Here is a 13,963-nt window from a genome sequence, read left to right as displayed (position 1 = left end):
CCATCCATCCATCCATCCACCCATCCACCCACCCATCCATCCATCCATCCATCCATCTATCTATCCATCCATGTATCCATCCATCCACCCACTCACCCTTCCTCCACCCCTCCATCTATCCATTTACTTATCCATTCCTCACCCATCCATCGACGTGGTAAAGGCCCTGGAAGGAGCACTTGGCAGGGAGGAGGCTGGAGTCATGTTGTGGGTCAGGAAGCCCAGTGTAATGCAATGTTGATGAGGGTGGAGGAAGTGAACTGGCAGTCTGGGAGCCGGGCCTCAGAAGAGCTCCCTTTCCTGAGGCCTTAGAGAAATGGAGCGGGGGACCAAAGGAATAGCTTTACACTTCCGGAACCGATCGTGGGCTTTGAAGGGATAAAGGAAGTGTGATATTGAGCAATGCCGTGATTGGGAAATCCTGTTTCATCTCCTGGGTGGTAGAGCAGTTTCCAAAACATGTATCTATTTATACTTTAGAAATACTCAGAGGACAGGGGCCCTTCGTGATCGAGAAGTCTGGCTTCTGCCAGGCTGGGGGGGCCAGCTCAGCCGTGGGAAGTTGATGAGGCGGAAGGGCATGGGACCCCGCTCCTGCTGTCCCCCCCGGGTGGGCACCCCTCCCCGTTTAGGGAACAGGGCTTTGTGGTGGGATTGGCTGCAGTTTCTGTCCTGCCTGGGCCCAGTCTTATATAAGGGGGTGTCATATGTCCTGAGGGTCAGTGCCATGAAGACCACTGTGTGCTCTGGAGACAAGTGACAATCTCTCCTGACAATCAGAGGTACCCCACTAGCATCGCTCAGACCTTTCCAACCTGGAGCATCGGAGAACTCTGGACCCTGGCTGCCCACAGAAGGCAGGGTGGGGGTGCCAGTGCCCTAGGGCATCCTCCAGAGGCCTCACCACATCCTCCTGGCGGTAGAAGCGTGGTCCAGAGCTTGTGGACTTGGCCCCGCTGGAGGGCCGGTGGGTGGGTCTGAGCTCTGGGGGAGAGGTAGTTTGTGAGCATGGTCTTTGGGGAGAGGGGTCAGTGAGTGTTTGGGTGTGGCCTCCAGGGGAAAGCCCTGGCTGGGATGTCCAGGATAGGCTGCCAGCTGGTGTGGCTGGGGTCCAGGGGGCCTTTGATGGAAGTGGCCTTTAGGAGGGTCTGTGGGTGGATGTAGCCCACGTAGGGCAGGGACCTAGGTAGGTGTTGCCCCTTGGAGAGTTCTATGGTGGACATGGCTCCAAGGGGCGGGTCTGAGTGGCACAGACACTTAGGTGTCTTGGGGGAGGACTGGTCACCGTGAGTGTTGCCTCCTCTGTGGGGATGTGGCTGCAGCCCCCACTGGGCTGTGGGTGGCAGCCACCTCAATGGCTGTCTCCTTTTGGCCCCCACAGTACACCAGCTCATGGTGACCACTGCCTGCCATGACGCCGGCCATGGCTCCTTCATCCGTGAGAGGTGCCTCCGGCAGTTCCAGGAAGACATGGAGACCCTGGGCCAAAGCCTCTGGTGCGACTGGGGCAGGACCATCAGGTGAGGCCTGTGTCACTGGTGTTGGGGGAAGGGGAAAGTGGCACCCCCATCCCCTGTGCACCTGGCTCAGTTGCAGCTCGCCTCTTTAAACCAAGGGTTGCAGGTGGTTGGGAGGGCTGTACACCCACAGAGGTGAAGATGGGGCCTGTACAGGGCCCTGAGGAGCAGAGGGGGGCCGCTCTAAGACCTGAGGAGGTTGGGATAACTCAGACCACCACCTAATCTGGAGGGCTCGAGGCCCTGTGCCCAGCACCCCACTCTTCAGGAATGTCTCCACCCCCGAAAATTCCAGTCTGGCAATGATGGGGACAGTGATGATTGGGGGCCCAGGATGCACACCAAGCATGAAACCCCCAGACTCGTCCCTGTGCCCCTTTGATCCCGTCGATACCCTGACACCCAGGGGCTGCCTTGGAGCCTAGGCCCCCACATATGAAACAGTCCCTTCAGACTTCAGGAGTGAAGCTGGCCCAACCAGCAGGGATCTAAACACGGTGTCCCAACACTTGGGATCCTCATATTGTGTCTGCGTTGTGACAGGCCAGCGCACCCTGGGGCATCAGTGAGGGGGGCAGGGAAGGGAAGTGCCTAGAAAACCCTCAGGCGGGGGACAGGGTCTCAGGATCCCCCAGGGCCATGTGGGGGCCAGGGTTTGTGGGGACATGGTGAGCTCACATAGTGACCTCAGATGGAACAGAACAGAGCCCGTCCAGTGCTGCGCTGTCCTCATGTCACCACTGGCCTCGGGCCCCTTTTTACAGCCACGGGGCCGGTCCATCTCGCCGGGTTGTCCTCTCTTTCCTGACTTCTGCCTTTCCACATCGGGTGTCCTGGTTTTCTCTCCCTCACGTGGCTGTTGGCTTGGCGCTGGCTCTCAGCGGGCGCTCCAGGGGTCTCGGGCTGTAAGCGGCTTGGGAGGAGAGTGTCCTTCCTCCCCCGGAGCAGTGGGTGGATTTGAACTGTCAGCGGCTCGGCCTCTGGTTTAGCTGTGCTGCTCCCTACGGACTGTGCCGCCAGCGCTCGGGAATTCCCAACTGTCCACTACTTACTAGTAAGTAAGCACCAGTCCGCCTGTGCCTTGACTGGGTTGGGGACAGTGACAGGATAACCAGCAATGTCATTGTCCACCTGCCATTGGTTACAGAGGCTCCCCTGCCCCCCATCAGGAAGCAGAGGAGAGTGTCATTCATTTATATCACCTGCGCAGGTGGGGAAGGGGTTTCCCTCACACCCACCGCCCGTCAGCGTCCTGGGTACTCGTCTCTGGCCCCCACCCCGACATGGTCACGTGCATGGGCCTCACGTCAGGTGGGGAACTCCTCCCCCATTCTCTTCTGCGGGACTCGGGGGGCCCTCAGATATTTTTGGTGCTCATTTCCTCAACTGAGCACAAAATCACTCAGGAGGCAGAAATGGCGGGGGCTAGGGATGGGAGATCTGGTGGCCTCATCGTACGGAGTTTTGCCAGCCCGAAGGTACGTGGTTTGAATCCACCAGCTGCTCCGCAGGAGAAAGACGGGGAATCTCCTGTGTGATTTACCGCCTCTGAAAACCCAGTGGAGGATCAGTACACAACACCACCAACAGGGGATGGGGCAGATCATTAACCATCAGATCAGCCTGTTCTCCTAGCTCACTGGCGGAGAAATTTGTATTTAAATGAAAAATCACATCCGATGGGATCCAAGGCAGACACTGGAGATGTCCCCCAGAGAAGCAGCGTCCCAGCCCCATCTCCGAGGTCCCTGCTTTGTCCAGTTCCCTCCACCAGGCAGGCAGCTCTGGGAACTCTGGCACCATAGCCGTGGTCACCCCCACGGACCGCCCAGCCATGGTCAAGGCAAAAACGGGAGTTTAAGGTCTGCCAGCTCTTGAGTTCACGGGAGAGCTGCAAAGATGAGCAAAGGTGGGGCTGCTAGGAGTCTCAGTGAAAAAGAGAATCCAAAACATTTAATGAACAAGCAGCAGAACATTAAGCCGCACTGGGCCGTCGACTCGGGCCTCCCCTGCCCCCAGATCCCGGGAACAAGTGAATGCATCAGGTTACCTGCAGAGGGGCCTGGAGGTGCTCCCAATTCCGAGAGACTGACCCTGGAGACCGAGTAGGGGCTGCCCCAGGGGGTCTCCCAGGCTGTGGTGGGGACAGGAGCAGACTGCCAGGTCTTTCTGCTGAGGACCTGGGGTGGCTCAGAACTGCCGACCTTGTGGTTACTTGTTGCACAGCCAGAGCTGCCTCAGACAGAACTGAGAGTGAGGACCTCTGCCCTTAGGGGTTGGGGTGAGTCGGGTGTGCTCTGTGGGCCTGATGTGGTCCCCGCTTCTTGAGAGGAGGGAAAGGAGGGGACGGAGAGTCAGGGTGACTGGGTGAGATGACTTAACCCAGTTGTTGGCTGTAAAGATGGAGGAAGGGACCATGAAGGAAGCAATGCAGTCTGAGGCCTCTGTTGTCCTCCAAGTTCCTGGGGTGGATTCTGACGCCCAGTGACCCCAGGTGATGAAGTAGAACTCCCCCGTTGGGGTGCAAGGCTGTGATCTTTCCCTAAACAGACACCTTCAACTTCCTCTCCCCGAGTAACTGGTGGTTTCAAACCACAGACCTGTCAGTCAGCTACAGTGGGGCGAGCCAGTAGCCTGAGTTGGGCCTGGAGCTGCCCAGCTGTGCCTGTGTGAGGTCAGAACTGGCCGGGGGGCTGGCCGGGCCTGCACGGCGCTCTGCTCAGAAAAGCCTCCGGCTGGGTCTGCAATTGGAGGAGACTGGTCTAACAACAGCTGGCGGTCAGAGTGGACTTACCGTCCCTCTAAGTGACAAGGACATGTGTACCAGTACCTTCCAGGAGACACAGAATTGGTGGGATGGGGCCCCATGGGCCTCCTAGACTGACATTTGCAGACAGAAGAGAGGGGCCCAGCACTGCACCCCCATTGGCCCTGGAAAGAGGCACTGAGGGGTACAGAGAGCGCTTGATGTCCTCCTGGGTGTGCCAGCTGGGGATGGAAGCTTCCGGAGGAAGCCTGAGGGCTCAGATTCCAGATTCCAAGAGGCCGGCACTGGCAGAGGCCTGCATCTCCTGAGGGTGTGCACGGGGCCCGGGCGGAGTGCCCTGTAAGCAGGGCATCACGTGTGCAGTGGTGTCTGCTCACCAGCCCGCAGTGCAGTCTCCCTTCCCCCTCCCTCCACTGGGTCAGAGACGTGGCCAGACTCACGTGTGTACGTGTGTGTGTGCACACCCCAAGCCCACACAGTCAGCCTCTTGTGCCTTGCTTAACTCAAGCTGCTGTACCACTGCCGGCCAGCCCCAGCGCGCCTGTGATTACAAGGCCCCATCACCCAGCTGCCCGGGCCAGAGCTGCACTCACACGAACACAGCAGGTCAGCGGCTCAGCTGGACGCCAAGTCCTCCGAGCCCCCCACTTCCTTTGTGGTCAGATAGGTCCCACTGAGTCCATCAGTCATGAGAATGGCCCCGGGGAGGCCTCCTTTCCCATGGAGAAGGGTGGGTTTGCCTTCGAGGGTCAGCAGGTGCCAGGCTGTGTTCCGTGTTCAGTCTCTGCCCAGTCGCTGCGTGAGGAGGCCTTACCCTCCCTCGTTAGATGCCATCGCGTCCATCTCAGGACAGACGACACTACGTACGAGGGGAGAGACCACTGCCCAGTCCTGTACTGTCCTCACAGCTTTTGTGGTGCTGATGCCACTGTTGTGTCCATCTTGGGAAGGGTCTTTTCCCTTTTCACTGACCCTCCCCGCTACTACACACAGTGTCCTTCCCCAGTACTCGGCCTCTTCTGATGACGAGTCCAGGGTAATGAGACTCGGTCTCCCCATCCTTCCTTGAAGTAGCACGCCAAGGGCACGTCCTCCAGTCCTGTGATTTGTGGATTCTTGACCACCGTGTTCCATGTCCTCTTCCAATACCACAATCCAACCGCCCTTCGTCCACCGGAGCTCTGTCGCACTGTAGCTCTGCTTCGCTAATGGAACTTAATGTAATCTGATGTACTTAGTGGGGATATAATCTAATTTTGGAAGACAGAGCATGGAAAAATGTCATGAGAACTCTGGTTTCAGAGACCTCCTTGTGGGCGTTGGAGGGGATGAGAAAGGAGACGCATTCCAGAGTGAGCCACAACTCTCTCGGCTGGAAACTGGTTGCCTCTATAGTGACCCTGTTGAATTTTCTCACCAAGACGGGAAACACCAGGTTGAGTCAAGTGCCAAAAAGCTACTTCTTCACAGCTGTGGTGTCCAAGAACCCTGAGGCAGTGAACGGTGTCGGGTGGCTCAGGGGAAGGGGTGCCTCAGTGGTCAGTTTGACTTGCACACCAGCAAAGATCTCCTCTGCCCTATAGCTATGGGCTTGGGATGTTACCTCTGAGACTGTTAGCCAGGCCTGAGAAATCCTTGACCACTGCCCTGTTTGCAGTAAAGCTGTCCTCCCTGTCTCCTAGTCCTCCACTCTATAGGGATGCAAGAGGACAGAGCACTGCCTGCGCGTCTGCTGGGCCCTATAGTCCTCTTCCAAGGGCGTTTTTCCTGAGAATTGTCCCAGACCCGGCTCAACTCTGTCCAACCTAGTCCCTTTACTGTGTCACATCCACCTTGGTCAGAGGAGGAGGAGGAAGAGGAAGGGGTGGTGTGCAACTTTATGAGGATTGTTGGGGGCTTCCTTCAACCCCATATCATGCTCATGGGTTTTGGCTCCTTGGTTTGGAAGTTTAAGGTCATAGGTTCATGGGACATTGCAGTTCATTGGCCCTGTGACATGCTCGGTGCTTCTGCTCTGTCTCCTAGTTTGTCGTAGTGCTTGGGGTCTTGACGCTTTTGAGAAGCCTGCAGAGCAAAACTTTGATGTGTATTTGCTTGGAGAAACAAGAGGAGGAGGAGAGTCAGAAAAAGGAGGAAGATAAGCAATGTGTGGCCGATTGCCTCCAGAACACCTGCCTCCTTTGCCTTGAGACCAGAACTGGATGGTGCCCAGGTACCATGACTGAACATTTTGAACAAAGATCGCATGGATGAATCCTGATCAAAAGGGGAGAAAATGTAGAACTGAATTTCAGATTCCAATAGAATGTAGACTTTCAAGAGCCATGGAGCCCTGAAATATTACCCTGAAATCATCTTGAAATCTTAAGCCTAAAATATCCCCTAAAGTCTTTTTAAAACAAAAAAAATATTTACCTTAACTAGTTAAAAATTATTGATACTACTTGGTAGTAAAGAGCTGCCCCACTAAACCCAAGCGAATGCAATTCCAGTCTACCAACTGCTCAGCAGGAGAAAAATGGACAATCTCCTCTTGTGCCGTTTACTGCCTCTGAGGATCCTCTGAGGGCCAGCTATGATTTCGTTCTGACACGATGGCTAGCAACAACAACAACAGTTGTTTTTAAAAGTCTGCCTTAAGCATTATGCTCTTTTGAGAACTGTTTATATGAGGTCAGATTGACAACAGTAACAGAAAGATTTGATCAGGAACTTAGCAGGCAGTGAGTTTGTGTCAGTGAGGAAGCAACAAGTCAGAAATGGAGCGTGAGAATGTTCTCACAGCCCGGATTGGGTAATCACGGACACCGAGCTGAGGGAGCTCTGCTAGCCTAGTGGTGAGGGTTGTTCTGCCAACGGCAAGGCTGCCGGTTTGAATCCAGCAGCTGCTCCGTGGGAGAAGGATGGGCAATCTCATCCCGTGTCATTAACTGCCGGGAGGTCAGGTATGGGTCAGTTCTCACTAGATGGTACATAACAACAGATGTTATTGTGTACCATAGAGTTGGAAGGACCCGTAGCTGACCTCCGGCAGGTTTTCAGAGACCGTTAATCCCAGGAGGAGATTGTCCATCCTTCTCTGGAGCAGCTGGTGGCCTCGAACCACATACCTTGGTGATTGCAGTGCAGCATCTTGCAACTAGACCACCAGAACAATATCTCTATATCTGTTTATGTGTCTGTCTATCTGTCTGTCTGTCTATCTATCTATCTCTAGATCTCTATCTAACTGTCTCTGTTCTCTATTTATGTAGATTTGTATATAGATCTGTGTGTGGACTGTATGCTTCTATGTAGATCTTTATCTCTACATGTGTATGTGTGCATGTGATATGTGTACATACTGTATATGTGTATGTGAATCTGTATGCGTCTGTGTGTGTGTGTGTATGTGTACTGTATCTGTGCACGTAGGTCTGTATGTGGACTGTGTGCCTCTGTATGTATCTTTGTGTGTGTGTGTGTGTGTGTGTGTGTGTGTGTGTGTGTCCTGTATCTGTGCACATAGGTCTGTATGTGGACTCTATGTCCCCATGGATATCTGTGTGTCCACATGTCTATACATAAGGGACTCAGGAGGAGCACTGAATGTCACAGAGTGTCATGTCCTCATGTGTCTGGCTCTGGCCCCACTGTTGACCGGCCCTGGGGTCCCCTGGCTGGCTGCCCCTTCTTCTCACCCTCCTGCTGGAACATAGAGCCCTCTTTGTGTATCCTTGTGAAAACAGGCAGCTTGGGAAATTCTTCATACTCAACATCATCGCCAGAGCTGCTGCTTTTGTTTTGAATTTCAGCAGGAACTGGGAGCGAGGCATCTTTCTGGAATCCCGCAGGGCAGGGGTCATCCTCCCAACCGTTGTCCTCGCCAAGCGCCCCCACCCCCAGCAGGGTTCCTGTCCAGTGAGTGCATCTGGAGGGCACCACTACAGAGACCCCAGCACTGGACAGTATGCAAGTCAGGGTCCCACAACGGCCACGTCTGAGTGCATCTGAAGATGGTCCCCCTTGGCTCGCCTCCTCTCCAGCTTGAGTGGGGCACAAGCTTGTTCTGGCAGGGCTCCCCTGTCCTCAGGAGGGTGGGGGCACAGCCTGCTCTTCCAAGCTGGCCTCAGGAGATCCTTTGGGTCTGCGGATCTCACAGTCCCAGGGCAGGAGGGACCGAGGTCTGGCCTGGAGCCACCTCTGTCCAGAGGGAGGAGGGGAGTGGACAGACCCTCCACTCCCCCACTGTTAGCCAGGCCAGCTCTGCTGACCCCTGGACATGGACCTTAGGGTGGCTGTCCACCAGGTTGGAGGGAAGGAGGTGGCCAGTCTTCCCCTTGTCCACTGTCAGCAGGCCAGCTCTGCTGATTCCAGGGATGGACCTCAGGGCAGTCCAGCTCACTGTTGTCCGTCGGGGGAGAAGAAGGAGAGGAGGCATCTGATCCTCCCACCCTGCTGTAGGCAGGCCAGCCCTACTGACCCTGAACTCCTGGCCCAGCCCCAGGGTCTGTGGGTCCAACTGCACAACAGGGGCCAGGGAAAGCCCGCTGCCCTGTCCCCCTCCACACCCCTGGTGTGTGACTGAAGAGAGTGCATTCTGTGGTTTCTCAGCTAGGTGGTCTTCACACCACATCTGGGGGGCTATGATGTGGGGTATGCCTGGCCAGAGCAGCCCCCGAGTCCTTTGTACTGCAGAGGACAGGCAAGAAGGGGCTGCTGAGGGACCTTCACCCTGACCCACTCCAAGACGCTGTCCTGGGGTTCCCAGCAGTTGGCACTAGGTAGAACGGTCCCCTAGTGGGACTGTGCCCCCTACATCAGCTCCAGTAATGAGATGTCTGTGGAGGAGGGTCTCCCCAGGGCCTCACTTCAGTCCAAGGCCTGGCCATAGTCAAGGCTCTGGGATTTCTTAGATTAGTGTTAGATTCACAGGAGGTGGGGTAAGCCTGGTGGCTCGGCAATTAGGCAGTGACTGCTAACTGAAGTCAGTGGTTCAAACCACCAGCTGCTGCATAGGAGGAAGAGGCTCCATAGTGATCACAGCCTGGGGCCACGGGCACTTCCGTCCCACCCTCAGGGGCACTGTGAGTCAGGAGCCACCAGACCGTGGGGGGTAGGGGGCGTTAGGAGGGTAGAAGGATCTGGAAATCCTTTCCACCAGCAGCCCTTCGCCAGCCAGGGTTGCATCACAATGGAGGCAGACATGGGGGAGAGGGAGCGTGGGGACATTGCAAAGGGCCCACGAGGCAAGGCTCCTCCTAGCTGTGTTGGCTGTGCTGGTCCACCAGAGGATGTGGCCATTTGTGGGACACGCATACCCCTCATGAGCTGGAACTCAAATCCCCAAGGATAAGCTCACTCTGTATTGAGCGGGGACAAATGACCTGCTCAGGATCTGGTGCTGACCTGCTGGCCAGGACATTGGAGGGACTGTATTCCATTCTCAGAGAACTCAGAATGGAGAGACCATGAGAACAGGATGGGACAGGAGGCCAGGGACAACTCTTATTCCAGGTGCAGTGGTGACAGGCTGGATCCAGGCTCCAGTCATCCCAGGTGCAGTGGTGACAGGCTGGGTCCTGGCCAAGTCTCTGGTGCCGTCAGGTGGTTAATGGACCTGTTTTCTAGCCTCCTGGTTTGAGGGGGAGCTCAGGTCCATGTGTTAGAAGATACAAGGTCACAGCTTGGAGGCAATAAGCAGATAACCCACCAGGACAGGCATGTGGTCTGTGTCCCTGTGGTTGGACCACTGCAGCTTGTCACCTGACCAGTGCTCCAACACTGCCCAGAAAGCCCAAGAACTTTGCAGCGTGACTAGAAAGATTGCAAAGGGCCGGCTGTCCAGAGGAGTGAGACCCACTTATCACTAGGGTTGTCATGTTATTGTGTGGGAGCGGTGGTGGGGTGATGGGGGAGAGGGGAAGAGGGAGCGGTGGTGGGGGGATGGTGATGGGAAGAAGAAGTGAGGGGGTGAGGAGGGGGGAAGAGGGAGCAGTGGGGGGGGTGATGATGTGGGGGGGAGAGCGCAGATACCCTTGGCTTGTGCTCACGTGCCTCCCACTCTCACCCTGTCCCCCATGACCTCCCAGGGCCCTCAATGATCTCTCAGGACCTCGAGGCCTCCCTGTGACCTCCTAGGCCCCCTCCTAGGCTTCCCAGGGCCCCCATGACCTCCCAGAACCCCCATCTTCCAGGCCCCCTGTACTGTCCATCCTGCAGAAGTGCCCCAGAGCACAGCAGGACCAGGGACACCCCCAGAACCAACAGGGCCACCTCCAGCGGGGAACACAGCAACATCCCCATCCCACTGGTAGTTGAAGGCACTTGTTTTTTCCTTTGGGGTTTTTGGTTGTTGTTGTTGTGTACCATCATGTCAGATCTGACTGGCACAAGATGAGATTGCCCCTCCTTCTGCAGCAGAGCATCTGGTGGATTCGAGCCGTGTGCCTTCAGGATTGCAGTGCAGCTTCTTGCCTCTAGGCCACCAGAGCTCCCTTAAAGGTACTTTTGTCCCCACCATCAAGGAGCCCTGGTGGCTCTGTGGCTAAAATGCTTGCCACTAACTTGAAGATGACCATCAGCGGTGTGAGCCCATCAGTGGTCGTGAGGGCAGTTCTGCTCTGTCCTGTCTGTGCCACTGTTCACTTTGCACACGTCTTCCGGGAGCACAGCACCCAGCCGCTAAGCGAGGCTCTGTCCAGAATGGACCAGGAGTCAGTGACGTGGCCTGTCTCAAAGTATCTGGAGATTTAAAGAGAAATTTCACACGATGTCAGTGGTTCGACCCTGTTGTTGTGAGGAAGCCACCCAGTCCCTTCTGATCCTAGTGACCCCTGTACAGACCGAGACCCCCCCAACACTGTGGCCCATTGGTCTCTGCTCAGGGTCTTAGCACTGCTGAGGTGCCCACGCCAGTCCACCCACTGACCCTCTCTGCAGTGTTGTTTGCCAAGCACTGGTCTCTCCTGACAGCATGCCCACAGTGTGTGAGAGGACAGAATGTAACTGTGGGTCAGTGCCCTCGTCCACTCTCACTCAGGCTAAAGAGAGAAGCCAGCAAGAGACGAGAGGAGGGGGCCGTGTCCCAGCCCATAGGGGCACAGTGGACAGCAGTTCCGGTGGTCACTGACTTTAGTGCACAGAGCATGGGGCCGCTGGAGCACCAGGCAAGAGGCAAAGTGAGGCAGAAGGGAGAAAGTAAAGTCTGATTTCTTAAAAGAGGCCCATCCCCTAAATTTAAATTTAAAAAAGTTAGAGTAAGGAAGGCAATGGATTTATAACTGCTCATGCTAATAACACTATATCGTGGCATGGAGGAGGAATAGTGGAAATGTATCCACATTTACAATATTCTTCTTACCAAAACCATTTGTGGAAAATAGGAACTGCATTGGAACATGTGTCTCTGGATTGGAAATGATCATATTGATAATATTTCTACCCTTAAACTTTAAAGATTATACTGTTCAAAATTATTTGTTATAAATTTGTTTAAATTTCCCCTCTTATGTTTGTTTTATTTGTGTATAAAGGATGCTCATCTAGATGATAACATAATTATGATAAAAACAAAAGGGGGAAATATGGGAAGCCAATACTAAATATTTATAATGAACTGAATGCTATTTAAATTAAGGGAAAAAAAAAACAGAAAGGAAAAAAAAAAGAGGCCTATCCCCAAAGAGAGGCGCCATCCTCTCCAGAAAGAAGGTAATGGAGGCGGGTTCGAGTCTGGGCCCGGGAGGCAGTCAGGAAGACTTCAGGGTGTGAGGGGACATCCCTGTTCTTTGATGTCATTCATCCACCTAAAACTCTCATGTCAATATCTACGCTTCGTACTTTGCTCGCATGTCAGTATCCACTTCTGGTTCTGATGGCGCATGGACTTCTGTCTCCCGTGTCTCATTGGTTCCGGTCCTGGCAATACCACCGTCTTCCGCTCTCAGCAGGACTTCTTTAGACAGTCTAGGGTCCGTTCCATACTCGGCCAACACCACAATCGAAGCCATGAATTCCCCCACCTCCCTTACTCACTGCCTGACCTTCACGTGTGTGCATCCACTGACACGACCACGGCTTGGGTCAGGTCACCCTCAGTCCCAGAGAGGAGTGTTGCTGCTCTTGGCTCTTTAAAGAGGTCCTGGGGAGCAGATCTGCCCAGTACTGAACCCCGACTCACTCAGCGGGACGCTGCCGAAGGTGCCTGTGCTTGGAGTCTTTTCAGGAAATAATCCTTTCTCTGTGGAGTTCACTCCCACCTGTCGGGAGCCTGGAGCACTGAGAACTGCCCCCAGGGTGCACATGTCTGTGCCCGGGACATGGAGGACAAGGGCAGGGCTCGGGTCTATTCCAGGGTCGCGGGCGACTCGACGGCACATAACAACAACAGAGATAACTTTCTCAAAGGCCTTGCTGATCATTTTCTGCAGACTTCAACAGGTGGCTTTTCTTCATTCCTTGTTCTTAGACAGAAATCCGAGTCCTTTTTTTTGGCAACAGTGTTGCTTTGCTGACTCTCTTGGATTGTTTTAAATGATTTGTTTATTCTCTCTATTGGCTTCCTTCTTAAGAAGTGTTTCCATTTTTCCACGAAATGTATTTTCATGTGTCTGATTCCTGTTTGGCTCTCAGTCTCCACTTCTCTTGATGTAGTCAGCACCTGCTTTTGTATTTCTGCTGAGATTGCCTTTGTGAGGACACAGTAAAGCTGACCCTTTGTGGGCATGCTGGAGGGCCTGTGGAGATGTGTTCTCAGTCTGTCTTAGTTAACTGCTTCCAGGACCAGTGTAAGCTCACAGCTGGCCAGACACCTGGTGTGCTGCTGAACTTCCGTGTGGTGTGACCACGGAGTTTCTGATTCTCCAGTTCTGAGTGGCGTACATCGCGTGGACGGCCCAAAGAACACGTCCTTCTTGGAGAAAGTGCAGCTGGGGTGCTCCTGAGAGACCAAGATCGTGAAACTTCGTCTCACAGACGTTGGCACGTTATCAGGAGTTGTCAGACCTTGGGGAAAAAAGACATCCTAGTGGGGAGCGTAGGGGGTCTGTGAAAGAGAAAGCCCCTCAGCGAGATGGGCTGATGAAGTGCCTGCAGCAAGGCCCTGAGCTGGGAGAGGTGAGGACGGCACAGGACAGGCAGCATTTCCGTCTGTTCATGGGGTCGCTGGAGTCCTAGTCGACTTGACAGCAGAACTCATTTTTACCAATTTGACTTTTTCCCATCTAGCTTGTTCTCAACTACGCATTTTGCTCCATGTGAGACAGATTCAGATTTGATGGTGCCATTACCAACCAGGCCTCTTACCGCTGTACAAAGCTCGTTACCCTCTTGCTGGGCGTTGTTCTCTGCTTAATATTAGCACACCAACATTTCAGCCACGAATATAACTAGTAGCAGCTCCCCTGCCTCCTGATGCGTTTCTGTTTGAATTCTCTCTTGGTGGTGGGTGGGTTTTTTTTTCCCATCTGTGGAGAGGTGGATGAGCCTCTTCTTTTTTTATTGTGATTTTAAGGAAAGTTCACGAGAGCTTGGACTTCCATTCATTCCGTTTCATTCTTTCCTCTCTCTCCCTGCCCAGAGCACTTGACTGTGTACCTCTCATTCTGGACTGTTATCGTACAAAAACTGTCTAATAATATATTTCTTTTAAACCGTTCTTTCCTTTGTCTGTTCCAATGCTGTTGTTGTTGTTGTTGTT

At 54.2% G+C, this 13,963-nt stretch overlaps 1 protein-coding gene across 1 annotated transcript in view; it reads left to right on the top strand.

Moving 5' to 3' along the window:
• The window catches only part of LOC102866915 (receptor activity-modifying protein 1-like), a 33,019-nt gene that overhangs the window by 2,354 nt on the left and 16,702 nt on the right, over positions 1–13,963 (top strand). Inside the window, exon 2 of the mRNA XM_006893512.1 lies at positions 1,382–1,520. Coding sequence (XP_006893574.1) covers positions 1,382–1,520 — 139 coding nt within the window. The remainder of the gene's footprint in view (positions 1–1,381; positions 1,521–13,963) is intronic.

The sequence above is a fragment of the Elephantulus edwardii genome, unplaced genomic scaffold (genome assembly GCF_000299155.1).
Source record: "Elephantulus edwardii isolate Elephantulus edwardi_28Jun2011 unplaced genomic scaffold, EleEdw1.0 scaffold00127, whole genome shotgun sequence".
NCBI classification, from domain to species: Eukaryota; Metazoa; Chordata; class Mammalia; order Macroscelidea; family Macroscelididae; genus Elephantulus; species Elephantulus edwardii.
The sequence above is the reverse complement of the archived record's forward strand: the minus strand, read 5'-3'. Positions and strand labels throughout refer to the sequence as shown.